Source organism: Lemur catta, chromosome 4 (genome assembly GCF_020740605.2).
Source record: "Lemur catta isolate mLemCat1 chromosome 4, mLemCat1.pri, whole genome shotgun sequence".
In the NCBI taxonomy this organism is placed as follows: Eukaryota; Metazoa; Chordata; class Mammalia; order Primates; family Lemuridae; genus Lemur; species Lemur catta.
In genome coordinates this window covers 106,969,344-106,985,861 of record NC_059131.1, presented here as the reverse complement: position 1 = coordinate 106,985,861, position 16,518 = coordinate 106,969,344, and the positions used below count along the sequence as shown (strand labels likewise).

The 16,518-nt window shown below is 37.0% G+C and overlaps 1 protein-coding gene across 3 annotated transcripts in view; it reads right to left on the bottom strand.

Moving 5' to 3' along the window:
• Positions 1-16,518, bottom strand: part of UBE2K (ubiquitin conjugating enzyme E2 K) — a 65,681-nt gene that overhangs the window by 34,929 nt on the left and 14,234 nt on the right. Inside the window, exon 2 of one of the 3 annotated variants that reach the window (XM_045550552.1) lies at positions 2,063-2,098. The exons of 1 other annotated variant lie outside the window; for it this stretch is intronic. In XM_045550552.1, coding sequence (XP_045406508.1) covers positions 2,063-2,098 — 36 coding nt within the window. Of the gene's footprint in view, positions 1-2,062; positions 2,099-8,462; positions 8,534-16,518 lie in introns of those variants that run through there. One more of the 3 variants, XM_045550554.1, reaches the window with a different exon arrangement.

Sequence of the window (16,518 nt, the reverse complement as noted above, 5' to 3'; positions counted from 1 at the left end):
AATCAAGCAACAATTATCCTCTATACAACAGTTTGATTCCAACATCGTTATTTCACAATCCAAAACTCCAATCTCATTGCTCCCACAAACTAATTTAAATTCCCAGCCTCAGGAATTATAAGAAAGAAGAGGAAAATGGGCTGGGCGCAGTGGCTCACGCCTGTAATCCTAGCACTCTGGGAGGCCGAAGTGGGAGGATCGCCGGAGGTCAGGAGTGACCAGCCTAAGCAAGAGCGAGACCCAGGCTCTAATAAAAATAGGAACAAATGATTTGGACAACTAAAAATATATATAGAAAAAAAAAAATCAGCCGGGCATGGTGGCACATGCCTGTAGTCCCAGCTACTCGGGAGGCTGAGGCAGTAGGATTGCTTAAGCCCAGGAGTCTGAGGTTGCTGTGAGCTAGGCTGACACCACGGCACTCTAGCCCGGGCAACAGAGCGAGACTCTGTCTCAAAAAAAAAAGCAACATAAGTGGAAAATGGCAAAAGATGACAGTACTATAAAAGGTAAGGCCTTTGGAGTCAGATGTGTGCTGAATCCTAGGATTGTCACTTACTTGTATTCATTCAGTACATCACTTAACATCTAGCTCTCAATTTTATTACTGTAAAATCAGAATACTTTGTCTCAGAATTAAATGAGAGTCTCCTGGATAGAAGTAAGTAGCATAGTTCCTCTTTCTCTAACAACATTAACTACAAAACCTTTGATTTCAAAGCCCTATTTTAGAAAATTAATTTCACAGTTCTGTTTCCAATCTAAGAATGGATATGTAATTCCTAAAAATAAATAACCAAAGTAAGTGCTGTTATGACTGCAACAACCAAGGAGACTAAAGCTTCTGGGTGAAACCTTGAAGAACTGTGTTATCACTGCACTACTTTTGTGAGGATAGCTGTAAAGCTACTTTTCTATACTTTCTCCCCCCAAACTCAGCTAAACACACAGCAGGACCTCTGGCAATCTTTTTTTCCTAATGTTCCCTGGAGTCTCCAAGGCATTTCTAAGGCAAAAAAGGAAAAGAGAAGAATAAAAGGTATGGCTCCTATCAAACAATTTTTAAATAAACTATTTTATTAAGATGTAACATACGGCTGGGAGTGGTCACTCACGCCTGTAATCCTAGCACTCTAGGAGGCCAAGGCGGGTGGATCTTTTGAGCTCAGGAGTTCGAGACCAACTTAAGCAAGAGTGAGCCCCCGTCTCTACTAAAAATAGAAAGACATGATATGGACAACTAAAAATATATATTAAAAAAATTAGCCGGGCATGGTGGCGCATGCCTGTAGTCCCAGCTACTCGGGAGGCTGAGGCAGGAGAATTGCTTGAGCCCAGGAGTTTGAGGTTGCTGTGAGCTAGGCTGACGGCAGGGCACTCTAGTCTGAGCAACAGAGTGAGACTCTGTCTTAAAAAAAAAAGGGGGGGGGAGGATGTGACATACATAATGCATGTAAAATAGCACACAGTGTTGAAGCTAATTTGGATGAGGTTAAAAAATGAACATTATTGCCAATAAGCAACAGTGTAGAATTTAAAGCAGTCTAATACATTTCCAAGGCTATTTCCCTCAGTGAAATGATACTGTCATCATGATTATCATAAAAATTCTTTCAAATAATTACTAGGGCCCATAATACACCAGAAAGTGATCTCAGTGTTAGTGTGAACAAAAACCAAGTGCCTGCCCACTTGGAGCTTACATTCTAGTGGAAAAAAACTGAAAATTGAAAGATTTTATCATATAAGCACTAAGTACAAACGACATTGTTGTGTAACCTGTTTGAAACTTACTAGCCATACGAACTTGAGCAAGTTAATTAACTACCCTGTATTTCAGTTTCACCCTCTGTCAACTGAAGATTTTAATAGTCCCTACCTCACAGGTCTATGGGTGAATTTAATGAATTAATATAGTATATAGAAAAATGCCCACCACACAGTAAATGCTGAATGTATAGCAGCCATTTGTTATTGTAATATGCTGACTTTTGATATTGATGTTGGGGAAGAAAATGTACATCCAAAGCATATTATATTTTTTAAAAGGATAATTAATCACCTTAGTCTTATTTCTATTGATTCTGGAACATGTGATCTGAAACAAAATTCAAATCCAAATTTCAGATAAGACAAATACAATTCTAAGTGCCCTTAAAGTTATAAGTAATCCTCAAATGATATAAGAATTAATTTGTTTCCAAGTTACAACTACCAAAATTTAGGAGCACCGCTCTCATCATCATCATGCAAATAAATATAAGTTTGATTCTTCACAATTTGATGGAAATGAGACTTAAAAGGCTCAACAGTTGGCACTTTCTCAGAATTTAATGTAAATGACTTATCTTTCCCCTATTATTCAAAGGCCCAAGATACAATCAAAATTTCCACCTTTTAAGTAGTTTTTTTTTTAAATCCTGAAGCTTGGGGCATGTAACATTCCCAAAACAGAGTTGATGTGAAAACTAAGGCACTGGGAGGATAATGGGAAACTGGTGCCATAGAGACACAAGTTCTAGATCAGTACTGTCCAACAGAAACAGAATGTAAGCCATAAGTGTACATTAAAATTTTCTGGTATCTACATTAAAAAGAGTATAAACAAACAGAAGAAATAAATTTTAATAATATTATATCAATCCCAATATCTACAAAATATTATCATTTTTACATGTAATCAAAAAATATTTTACATTTTTTGGTACTAAGTCTTCGAAATCCCGTGTTTAATTTAAAATAACATATTTCAATTTGGACTGGCCACATTTCAAGTGCTCAAAAGCCACAGGTGATAGCCAAATCCAGAGAGATAGAGAGTAGATTATTAGCTGCCAAGGGATTGGCAAGAGAGGAAGAAATGAGATGGATCTGCTAATGTGTATGGGGTTTCTTTTGGGGGTGTTGAAAATGTTCTTGCACAACCTTTGAATATAATAAAAACCACCAACTGTACACTTTTTAAAAATCAAAAATAATTTTTAAAGACCTGAAAGAAAAACAAGTCAAATGTGGCTATTGGCTACTGTACCAAGAAAATGATAGCTTCTCCAATTACAGCAACAGTGTGCCATTAAAATTTTAAGTTCTAGGCCGGGCACAATGGCTCACGCCTGTAATCCTAGCACTCTGGGAGGCTGAGGTGGGTGGATCACTCGAGGTCAGGAGTTCGAGACCAGCCTGAGCAAGAGCGAGACCCCCGTCTCTACTAAAAAATAGAAAGAAATTATCTGGCCAACTAAAAATATATATAGAAAAAATTAGCCGGGCATGGTGGCGCATGCCTGTAGTCCCAGCTCGGGAGGCTGAGGCAGTAGGATTGCTTGAGCCCAGGAATTTGAGGTTGCTGTGAGCTAGGCTGATGCCACGGCACTCACTCTAGCCCGGGCAATAGAAAGAGACTCTGTCTCAAAAAAAAAAAAAAAAAAAAAAAAAAAAGTTAAGTTCTAGACTTCCATAATCACACACAATCACAATCTGCAACTACAACGAGGAATAATTATTAAAGTTCTGAACTTTAATATGAATATGTACTGAGTACCTACTATTTGCAAGGTATTGTAACAGGTACTAGCAGTACCAATGATCAACCAGAAATGTTCTCTACCCTATATCCATAAATAGAGTTTTCATCCTAAGGTACTGAAAACTAACTATATAATTTTTAAATGAAGTATAGGAAGCCATGAGGAATATTTAACAGAGAGAGAATATAGAAAGAGGAGACTTCCTTGAGGAAACTGCTTTTTTTTTTTTTTTGAGACAGAGTCTCCCTTTGTTGCTGGGGCTAGAGTGAGTGCCGTGGTGTCAGCCTAGCTCACAGCAACCTCAAACTCCTCGGCTCAAGCGATCCTCCTGCCTCAGCTTCCCAAGTAGCTGGGACTACAGGCATGCACCACTATGCCCGGCTAATTTTTTCTGTATATATTTTTAGTTGGCCAGATAATTTCTTTCTATTTTTAGTAGAGACAGGGTCTTGTTTTCGCTCCAGGCTGGTCTCGAACTCCTGACCTAGAGCGATCCACCCACCTCGGCCTCCCAGAGTGCTAGGATTACAGGCGTGAGCCACCACGCCCGGCCAGGAAACTGCTTTTAAAAAGACTTAACTGTAACTAGGTAAAAGTACATCCTGTGCAAAATGGAGGAAAAGGTGGTCTTGGCAGGTTTAGGATTGAAAAGCCACCAATGTGACTAGAATACACAGAATAAAAAAGTAAAAATGAGGCAGGGGAAGTAGGCAGGAGCCAGATTATTCAGGGTCATGAAGAATAACAAGAAACATTTAAAGTGACATGACAATCAGATTTGGGTTTTTAAAAGATCACCAGGCTATAGTACCCGAAAATGCCTGGAAAGAGGTTAAAGTACACAGAGAATAGAGACTAGTTAGGAATTCAGTGAGAGAGATGCCAGTGTGATGAAGAGAAGTAGATGAATTTAGACAGACAGGAGGTAAAATGTATAGTAGTTACTGTAAACTAGAAGTGTATGATCTTACAGGAGGGGACAAGGGTCACTCATGGTTTTAATTTTTCACTGAGTGGATGACAGTATAATAAACTAAGATAAGGAAACAAAAAATTGAGGCATCAGGGTTTGAGGAGGAGGGGAAAAAATTCAGTTTTGGACATGTTGAATACAAGGTTATCTACGAAAACCCAAACAACAAAGTAAGCAGTTGAAAATTCAGCTCTAGTGTTCAGGAGTGATCCCCGGCTGAAGATAAGGTGAGCAAGACAGGAAAAGGTATCAGGATAGTTTGGTACCACTGGCACCACAGGAAGAAAAAATGTTTCAAGGAGGGAGTGTCTAACGATGCTGACAGATTATTAATAATAATAGCTAATACTTATATAATTTATGAGCAGTATTCTAATTGATGCATATGTAACAACTCATTTAATCCTCACTACAATCGTATCTGTTTACCAATGAGGAAGCTGAGGCACAAAGAAGTCAGCCAGCTCATAATCAGTAGAGCCAAGTTTCAAAAATGACTCATATGAACTAAAACGTACACATTTTCTTTCACTGACTGTAAGACATCATCAATTATAGGGCACCCCAATGTATGCCAGTAAGAAAAAACAGTCACTGACACAATACTATATCATTCAGAATTTTTATTTTACACTTACTCAAAGAACCTTTAGACTTTACATACATCAATCTTATGATTACCTAAAGAGAAAATAAGGAAAATAGTTTAAGCTATTCCTAAAACTCCCTCACATTCCAAGTCCTACTGTCCAGTATCATTTTTCAACTCAATGGTTTTTGTCCAAGTTTTTTCTTTTCTTTTCTTTTCTTTTTTTTTTGAGACAGTCTTGCTCTGTCGCCCGGGCTAGAGTGCTGTGGCGTCAGCCTAGCTCACTGCAACCTCAAACTCCTGGGCTCAAGCCTCAGCCTCCCAAGTAGCTGGTACTACAGGAGCATGCCACCACACCTGGCTAACATGCCACCACACCTGGTTAATTTTTCTATTTTTAGTAGAGACAGGGTCTCACTCTTGCTCAGGCTGGTCTTGAACTCCTGAGCTCAAGCGATCCTCCCACCTCGGCCTCCCAGAGTACTAGGATTACAAGCATGAGACACTGCGCTGGCTGGCCATGTTTTTCTACATAAAATAGTCCTCTGTATGTGATAAAACATTTCTACTGTAAGACTGCTTGCGAAACAAAAGGACTGGAAAATAAACCAAATGTTTACAATCATTAATAAGAATGAGGTAACTGTAAAAAGATATGTGAGCCATCAAGGAAACCTGAGCATGTACTGTGTTATTACATGATATTAAGAAATAGTGTTACTTTTATTAAGATGTAATAATGGCACTGTGAGTGGGTTTTACTGAAATGTCCTTGTGTGTTAGATATACACAATGAAGTATTTATTGTGCAATGACAGCATTCTGGGGTTTACTTTAAAACAATTCAGTAGATTTGTTCAAAATAATCTAAAAGGGAGTGGGAACCTGACAAACAAAATTGGCCACATGTTGATAACTATAGAAACTGAGTGATGGGCTTTATTATGCTATTTTCTCAACTTAAGTGCAAGTTTAAATATTTTAATAGAAAGTTAAAAAAAAAAAAGGGTAGCTGGGCGTGGTGGCACATGCCTGTAGTGCCAGCTACTGAGGAGACTGAGGTAGGAGGATCACTTGAGCCCAGTTCTGAGCTGTGTGCTATGCCAATCAGGTGTCCACACTAAATTCAGCATCAATATGGTGACCTCCGGCAGTGGGAGACCACCAGGTTGCAGTTGCCTAAGGAGGTAAACAGGCCCACGTCAGAAACAGAGCAGGTCACAACTCTCATGCTGATCAGTAGAGGGATCACATCTGTGAATAGCCACTGTACTCCAGCCTGGACAACACAGTGAGACCCCATCTCTTATATAAAAAATAAATAAATAAAAGATGAAGCCACAAATTGATTAATAAACACCAAAATATTAAGCAAGAAAAAGCAAAGGGCAGGACAATATACTTAGTGTGTGTCCCATCTGTGTTTTTAAAAAGGACAAAAATATAGGCAAAGTATATATATGTATATAATACATAAGAGAAGATAGCATATGAAGACAGACACACACAGGAAGAATTTACAATAGCACCAAAAAAAAAAAAAGACAAGTGTAAGTTTAACAAAATATACAGAATTTGTATGCAAAAAAACTTTAAAACTCTAATGAAAGAAATCAAAGATCTAAATAAATGGAGAGACACTCTGAGTTCACTGACTGGAAGGAAGACTCAATAATGTAAAGATGTGTATTCTTCCCAACTGGGGAATCTATAGATTCAATGTAATACCAAACAAATGCCCAGCAAGCAATTTTGAAAACACTGAAAATGAATCCTAAATTACTAGAATAGCCAACACACTATTAAAGGACAAAGCTGAATGACTCACAGTACAGTACCTGATTTCAAGACTTACTATAAAGCTACCAAAATCAAGACAGCATATTGGTGATAGACACACACACCAATAAAACACAGAGCCCAGAAATAGAACCATATTCATATAATCAACTGATCTTTAATGAAGGAGCCATTTCACGGATAAAGAGTAATGCTTTTAACCAATGGTGCTAGAATAAGCAGATTCCCACATGCAAAGTAATCTTATACTGAGGTTTACATATTGTACACTGGCAAAATTCTTAATATAATACCTAATACTGGCTAAAGCTCATAAGCCCTTTGTTAAAGGTAATACAGCAAAATGTATTAACACCATAAAATTTGTCATACTCTTTAAACCCAGTATTCCCACTCCTAGAAACTGCCTAAGGAAATAATTTCATTACCGGTCAGGGGAAAAAAAAACCCTATAATCATCATGGAAATCACTGAAGCATTATATATAATGAGAAAACAACAATCTAAGAATCTAACAATTGAGGGATGTCTACAGAAAAGCTTGGAGGTACACTAAGATAATTTGGAAAGGCAGAAAAAAAGACAGCTCATCAAATACACATTTTTCACAAAATAACTGAGCATCTACCAGGGGAATGCTAATTACTTTGGTAAATAAAATCGGCAACATACCCAACATGCCTGTACCACAGTGTAATTAATTAAAAAAATTTGGCACATGGTGGTTTTAAAATATTCAATTTAATTCAGAAATATAATAAAACATCATAAGATCTAAAATAAAATAAAACATAATTTATTTTGATATATATTTTACATTCTTATTTCTATTAATCAAAGTTAATGGCATTCTCCCGTAAAAGTCTAAATGACTATAAAACTCCTCTACTTACAAACTAGTTAGGTGTTAAAAGAATGTTCTTGGATCTCTTTGTTCACAAATCTTGTAAAAGAAGGCTTGTGCAATATCACAAAATCCATCATCACACTAAAGTACTTTTAGTGTGGCTGTACCCTTTTTATGCATGAAAGTTCATAAACTGAAAGTTCCTCTACTTTCTAAGTATATAAATGCATAGAAAAAGTTGTTAAAGGGTTCCTTTGGGAAAATTAGGATTGAGGAGAGAAAAGAAAGGGTGAATGGTTATTGAAAACTTTTACTACATATATTTCTAAATTTGAAAATTTTTAACAAGATCCTTTTTTTCAATCTTCCAAATTTCTTTATCACCTATGAAAATTTAAGAAGCTTCTCCCTAGGAACTGAAAAAAGAAACAGCACTGCCAGCAAAAAATAAAAAATAAAACTGAAAAACTGAAATAAACAGAAAGAAAAACAATGGAACCAGTGACTCACCGAAATAAAATATCATTGGCTCAACTGATAAAATAGAGAATATGCAAATTAAAGGCAAGAAAAAGGCAACTACAAACTGAGGTAAACAGTATCCTGCGTTTAGTACATATTAAAAGTCACACAGTCAAATGCATTTATTTAATAAGATATTAAAAAACACCTAAGTGGACAAAAATTAAAATGAGACAGAAAAAGAAAATTTAACAAAAAATATACCTTTTAGCAACCATTCTCTAAAATGCCACTTGGTTCTCAAAGATATGTCCCAATTTACATAGAATAAGCCCATGCTGCTTCAAAACAATGAAAAGGATAAAGTAAGTCCAAACACATTTTGTAAGACAAATATGGCTTTGATCCCCCCAAATTACTCAACATACTTCTGAACAAGTATCAGCTAATCTCACTAAAAAAGATTCATTATCTTGAAGAAAATTTTGGTTAATGTACTATAACAAACTTAAAGTACTATTCACTATGACCAAGAGAGTTTTCATCTAAGAAGTCAAGGATAATGTAATTCCATGGAAACTTTTATCACAATCCATCCTACCTGAAAGAAACTATTCAAAACCTCAACAGTTATTAAAATGGTATTTGGGGACACCTTCATTTGACAAATACAGACCTTAATTTGACAAAAAATATAAAGTGGAGAATAATATTTTCCTTTAAAAAAGGAAAGAACAAGAATATTTGACATCACTTACAGTAATCCTTCCACCTGAACACGAACTCTCCTTTTATAAAATCCAACACAAATTTATTTTGCATAAATGTTATTTTAACCATAAGGAATGCAAACAACAGGCAAATCTCAAACTATTTTTCAAACTGTAACTTGAAGTCATTTAATGGACTTGAAGTAGTAAAATAAAAAAAATTATTTAGACATTCACTGCAGCACTGCTTGTAAAAGCAAAAGGCTCCAAAAACCCTAATCAGGCATTGGTTAAATAAATGATGGTATAGTCATACAAAAGGATATCATTTACCTAACCATTAAAAAAAAAGTGTCTTCATATGTACTAATTTAAAATATTCCCCAAGAAAACCTGATAGGTAAAAAAGCAAGGTACAGAGTAATGAATGTATTATGTTTACACATGCATAGACTATCTCTGGAAGAATACACAAAAAATCACTAGGTTGCCTCTGGAAAAAAATAGAGAGGTCAAGAGTGACTAAGTTAAAAACATAATTTTTTTCAATTATGTAACCTTTCTGTACTTTTGCATTTTGCACCACATGAACACATTACTTACCAATAAATAAATAATATATTCACTGTGTGTGAATTTTTTAAGTAGGAGAAATGTTTCTTTCATGCCTGATACTTTCTATAAAGCAAAATACATTTGTAAGCATTTTACTAAAATGGGTGGAGGAATGTCAGGGAGAGAAGAACTAGTAAAGCTTCTTTCTAAAAAGTAGAGATAGGAAAATTAATTGTACAGTACTCATTAACACAGAAAAACAATGATTTTAAAGTGCTATTTCTTTTATCTTAACAAAATTTAAATTATGAGAACCACCCGAGTTTCTCTCAAACTTATTTATCTCTGTAAGAGAATATAGCAGGTCCTCAAGTAATGGCTTTTCCTTGTAACTTAAATGAGAAAAAAAAAAATCAATTCCTACCAGGGCCACCGTCTACATGGAGTTTGCCCATTCTCTGCATGCTTTTGTGGGTCTTCTTCAGGTATTCAAATTTCCTCCCACATTCCAAAGATGCGCACATAAGTTAACTGGATAAATTGTCCCAGCGTGAGTGAGTGGGAGGTATGAGTGAGTGTTCCCTGTGATAGAATGGCATCCTGTCCAGGGTGGGTTTTTGCCTTGCACCCTGAATAGCTAGGATAGGCTCCAGGCATCAGCAACCCTGAACTACAATATGAGGGCTGGAAAATGAATAAATGAATACAAATTATTGTTAAATAAAAATTCATGGAGTATATGATAAACATACAGAGGCACAACAATAAATGATGTGGTAGGAAAGCATTCGGCAAGCTTGCCATTTTTTTTTTTTTTTTTTTGAGACAAAGTCTCATTCTGTTACCCAGTGTAGAGAGTCATGGCATCAGCCTAGCTCATAGCAACCTCAAACTCCTGGGCTCAAGCGATCCTCCTGCCTCAGCCTCCCAAGTAGCTAGGACTACAGGCATGTGCCACCATGTCCGGCTAAGTTTTTCTATTTTTATTAGAGTCGGGGTCTCACTCTTGCTCAGGCTGGTCTTGAACTTCTGAGCTCAAGTGATCCTCCCGCCTTTTGACCTCCCAGAGTGCTAGGATTACAGGCATGAACCACCGAACCTGGCAGCTCACCATATTTGTTATTGTTTTTGAACTGTGTGGTGGTAGGAGGTATTCCTTATAGTTTTCACTTTGCAAACATTTATTCCTTGACTTAACCCACCACAACTATGATCACCGTCACTCACCAATTCACCAAAAATTGGGTAGTTATCTTGTATTTATTAATATTAACCTTTCTTAAATATACATAAATGTATATTAAGAATGTGTATGTATATATTCACATTTATGTCAATATTTAATATTACAAGTGTTTTGAGTCCTTATTTAGAAGTTTGGTGATGTTTCTGTGACCAGAAATATGCCACAGGAACTTGATTGCTGTTAATATCAAGTAATCTATGGTAAAACTGGTTTTGTCATATGCTGTCTTGATTAAAGTCAGTTTCCAAGAATCTACTGAAGACATTAAGTGAGGACTTACTGTAATGACTATAAATGATTGTAAACCACTAAATATAAAAAAATTCATGAGTCCACTGTTATTATCCTCCACTCCAAAATTCACATATTGAAGCCCTGCCCTCTAATGTGATATTATTTGGATGATAGTACACCACCCCCTAGTTTTTGAAACAGGGTCTCTCACTCTGTCACCTGGGCCATCATCATAGCTCACCACCACATCAAACTCCTGGCTTCAAGCAATCCTTCCACCTTGGCCTTCCAAAGTGCTAGGATTATGGGCCTGGCCTACAGTACCAGTTTTGAGGAGTAATTAGGTTTAGATGAGATCATGAGGGTGGGGCCCTTGTGATGGGATGAGTACCCTTATAAAGAGGAGACACCAGAGAGTTAACTCCTCTCCTCTCCATGTGAGGACACAGCAAGAAGGCAGCCATCTGCAAGCCAAGAGAGCCCTCACCAGAACCAGATCACGCTGGTACCCTAATCTCCAACTTCCAGCCTCTGAGTACTGTAAGAAAATAAATTTTTGTTGTTTAAACAACACAGTCTATACTATTTTGTTATAGCAGCCCAAGCTGACCAAGACATCCAACATGGATAATAAAAGAGAGGGTAAAATCATTTGTCACCATTGAAGGTGACTATTACACCAAACCTTTACTTTGAAAAGAAGTAATTTTCATCCCAGTTGATGATGGAAAGCCCTTTTTCACACAATTCTAGCTCAAAAAATGTGAGGTTGACAATTAGGAAAATTATCTTTCTGCAACCACCAATGAAATAACTGATTCAGGCAAGGATCATCAACAGATACTAAAGTATCAGGTGAAAGGATGTTGGAGAATAAGATATTTCCAGCATGCCAAAGAATTAACCTATAATTTACTTGTTAATTACAAAGAGAATAAAATATACCTTTTTACAAAGATATCCTGTGGGTCCCACCTTAATCAAGTGATTAAACAAGTGACTAACCATCACCAACAAGACAATCTGATATTGCATATGTATTAATATGATTCAATATGAAGCACATAACATCACTTGGGGTCTCTTGCCAAAAATGTTTAACCTGAAGCTAATAAAACCTTTAAACCTCAACTCCCGGGTTATAAAAAAAAAATATATGAAAGCACCACCCTGAGGATTTGCAGTGTTAATGAGATAAGGAGAAAAAAAGAAAGGTATGTGGAGGGGTGAACTATCATAAGTTTTAAAAGACCCAAGAACGCATTCGTACACAATCTGTGAACCTTAAGTGGATCCTGGTTCTTAAAAAAGGTATAAAAGACATTATGTTAGTAAACTGGGGAAATATGAGTATGGACTCAAATATTAGACACCAAGGAATTAGGCAGAATGATACTGTGATTCTATGTAAATGAATGTTATTTTTAAGAGAGACATGCTGAACTTTTCCATAGTGAATTATATTTATAACAGCAATATTAACTGTTGCATGTAGCTAGTGGGGATACAAGTATACTAGTCCTTCAATTTTTCCACTTGAAATTTTTCTTAGTGTTAAAAGTTAAAAAGACAAAAATAAACAGACAAAATAGTAAGGTGATTTTTCTATTTGACTTTTTTTCTTTTCTTTTCTTTTTTTTTTTTTTTTTTTGAGACAGCGTCTGGCTTTGTTGCCCGGGCTAGAGTGAGTGCCGTGGCGTTAGCCTAGCTCACAGCAACCTCAAACTCCTGGGCTTAAGCGATCCTACTGCCTCAGCCTCCCAAGTAGCTGGGACTACAGGCATTTGCCACCATGCCTGGCTAATTTTTGCTATATATATTTTAGTTGACCAGATAATTTCTTTCTATTTTTTTAGTAGAGATGGGGTCTCGCTCTTGCTCAGGCTGGTCTCAAACTCCTGACCTTGAGCGATCCACCCACCTCGGCCTCCCAGAGTGCTAGGATTACAGGCGTGAGCCACCGCGCCCGGCCTCTATTTGACTTTTAAAAAAGATTGATTTCATGGTGAGAATAAGATGATTAGTCTTAAAAAAAAAAAGATGAAATGGGCTGTCTCATACATTGTGAATGCTAGGGTAACATACACAACTTTTCTAGAAAGCACTTTGGCCATGAGAGTATTAGAAGTTTAGATACTATGATCTAGTAATTTTTTCCCAGGAATTTATCTTAGGGAAATAAACTCAGATAAAGATTATATAAGTCGAGCACCGTGGTGCACACCTGTAATCCTAGCTACTTGGAACGTTGAGGCAAGAGGATTGCTTGAGCCCATGAGTTCAAGACCAGCCTAGACAACAAGACTCCGTCTCTTAAAAAAGAAAAGAAAAGAAAAGAAAAGAAAAGAAAGAAAGAAAAAGAGGCTGGCACAATGGCTTGAGCCTGTAATACTAGCACTCTGGGAGGCTGAGGCAAAAAATAGAAAAAATTAGCTGGATATGGTGGCGTGCACCTGTAGTCCTAGCTACTCAGGAGGCTGAGGCAGGAGGATCACTTGAGCCCAGGAGTTTGAGGTTGCGGTGAGCTGTGATGACGCCACTATGCACTCTACCAGGGGCAACAGAGGGAGATGCTGTCTCAAAAAAAAGAAAAGAAAGAAAAGAATAAAAATTATTATGTAAAGATATTCCATTCAGTATTACGTAATATAATGGGAAAATACTGAAACAACTTATAAATATTCAACACAGAATAAGTCAGGTAATACAGTCATTAAAAAAGTACACTTAATGACACAAAGAAAACACAAGATATGTTAAAGCGAAAAAAAGGATACAAAATAGTATACATAGCAGGATCTTGATTTGGTAAAAAGAAAAAAGAATGTTGATATCAATAGCTGTCTTGTTGACCAAAGATTATAGTTTACATTAGTCATCTTTGTACATTTCTTCTAGATTCTGATAAAGAGCAAGGAGACAAGGATTGGCTATATTCCCAATAAATACTAATAAACTCTGAACTCTTACTCTCATTGTCAGTCATACCCTCGACTTCATTATCACCAAATACTCCAAAATCAATTTCAAGTTTCCCAGATTCCCAACCACCTTGGATTAAGTTCACTTCCTTCATTATTCCAAACCCAGCAGTTAGCTTGCTTCATTGCAACATGACCACTCTCCCTCATTATCAACCACTTCTAATGTCCTCATTTCTCTTCTTAGCAAGTTTAGACTCCAGGGGGCATCTGTTATAATCACTCTCTTGCAAAGTACTCTTCACAATCTTGATGGTACCTTGATGGTTCTTCCTACATGGTATTCGCATGGCAAAAACCCCAATGCTGGTTAAATTCACTTCCCAATTAACTAAAAAAAAAAATCATCCTTTCTGCGTCTGCCCCAATCAACATTGCTGGAGAAAAACACACAATCATTAATTGGTTTCATGTTAAAGTAAGACCACAAATCCCAAATGGAAACTTAACATTGCCCTAAAGTGTCTCTGCTCCTATTAAAGATTAATCCCTCCATTTATGCTATGATTACCATTCAAGGACTCTGCACTTTCTTTAGTGATCTAGCAAAAAAGGACTTTCCAATTCTACAATAATTCAATTTCTTTTGCCCATCAACATACAAACATACTCTAATATCTACCAGAATTTTTTGAAAAGATCCCTCAAGCCATTTCTTCTCCAGCTATAGTCTTTCTTCTCCGCTCCTCTGCCAAACCAAAGACCTTAATAGAACTGACCATAGTTGCCACATTCTCACCTCATAGTCTCTCAGCAACCCACTCCACTCATACTTTCTTCTTCACCATTCCAATAAGAATACTCTTGTCAAAGTCACCAATGATCACCACATGACAGATTCAGGGGTCATTTTTCCCATTCAAGAGCATTACAAAGTTGACCACTTCCTTCTTGAAACTGTCTTCTCTTGGCTTCAAACACCACACACTTCTGGTTTTCCTAATGCATCACTAATAATAGCTCACCCTCCTCATCCTCTGTCAGTTTTCCTTGGTTCAACTTTAAAATCTCCAAGCGACCCAGAATAAAAGCCAGGACTTTGTCCTAGAATCCCTTCTTTTCTAGCCAAATTCTTGTAAAGTCACTTAGTCTAGGCTTTAAATATAGTCTCTCTCTATATATGATGCCCAGATCTGACCTCCAGACTCATATATTCAATCGCTTATTTCCCCACCTTAAAACCTAACAGAGACAAGGCAAATTCTTGATCTTCCCCCACACCTCCAATTTGCTATTCCATACTCATTCCCACCTCAGAAATTAGCACCTATCTAGCTGCTAAAGACAAAGATCTAGGTTTTTCTAACCTATCAGCAAATTCTGTTAACTCTACCTTTAAAATATATCCCAAATACTTCTACTCCTCTTTGGCTTCCTATTCAACCCTACCCCAAGTTAAAATCATCTCTTGCCTAGTCTACCTAAAAAGGTTTCCTAAATGATTTTCCTGAGTTCATGCTTGTCCCTCTACTCCCTAACATGGCAAGTTGCCTAACCAATTTCCTTTCTCCTTCCTTACTAAAGAAATCCTGATTTTAGCTAAGCACATTGCTCTCCAATATGCTCTGCTAAAAAACATTTCCTAGCCTCCTTTAAACAAAGAAGAGCTTATTATACAGTCCTAGTTAAAAAAAAATAAAACCAGAAGTCAGTGAATGCAGCTTCTGAGGAGGTAAACTGAGCTGGCATACCCCTAATGCCTTTCCCCTTGTGAAATTCAAACATGATGTCTGGACTTCTGGCAGCCATTTTCAGAGTTTGAGGACAAGGGTCATACTCCTAAGAATGGTAAACTGAAAGTCAGAAGTACTCTATTAACACTATAAGCAATCCTGAAACAACTCCCCTCCAGACTTTTCCTATTTGTTTAAATCACTACACTTTGTTTCGTTTGTTATATCCAACCAAACTCAATCCCCAATTCCTATATCCTTTTTTTCTCACATCTTCAGTATAAATTCATTTTCCACACAGCAACCAAAGTGGTCTTTTAAAAAACACAAATCTTGTCCTTTGCTTTACAGCCTCCAGTGGTTTTCAGAGTCACTTAAAACCCAAACTCCTTACCCTGGGCTTAGACAGTCTTATGTGATCTGGCTCCCTTTTTTTTCACCTTTCAGCATTCTCCTCACCTGCCCACAATACTCCAGCCACAATACATTTTAGTTGCTTAAACACAGCAAACTCATTTCTACTTTAGGGTCTTTACGTTAACTGTTTCCTCTGATTTGGAATGTTCTCCTCCTACAGATATGCTTTATCATTCAGATCTCAGTCTAAAACCCTAGGAAAAGATCTTTTCTGAACACCCAATCAAAAGTAATCAATTTTATCTATACAATATTATCGTACTTCTCCACATTTATCACTTGTCCATCTCCCCCGTCCTGGTTACTGCTGTTTCCCCAGCACATATCATGGTGTCTAGCATAAAGTGAGTCTTCAAATATTTATTACATAAATCAAAGAACCCTTGCCACTGATGATATAAAGATGGATAAGCCATGATGCCTATCCTTGAGAAGCTCACAGTCTAGTAGGGCAGCAGTCCCCAACCTTTCTGGTGCCAGGCACAAGTTTCATCAGTTTCATGG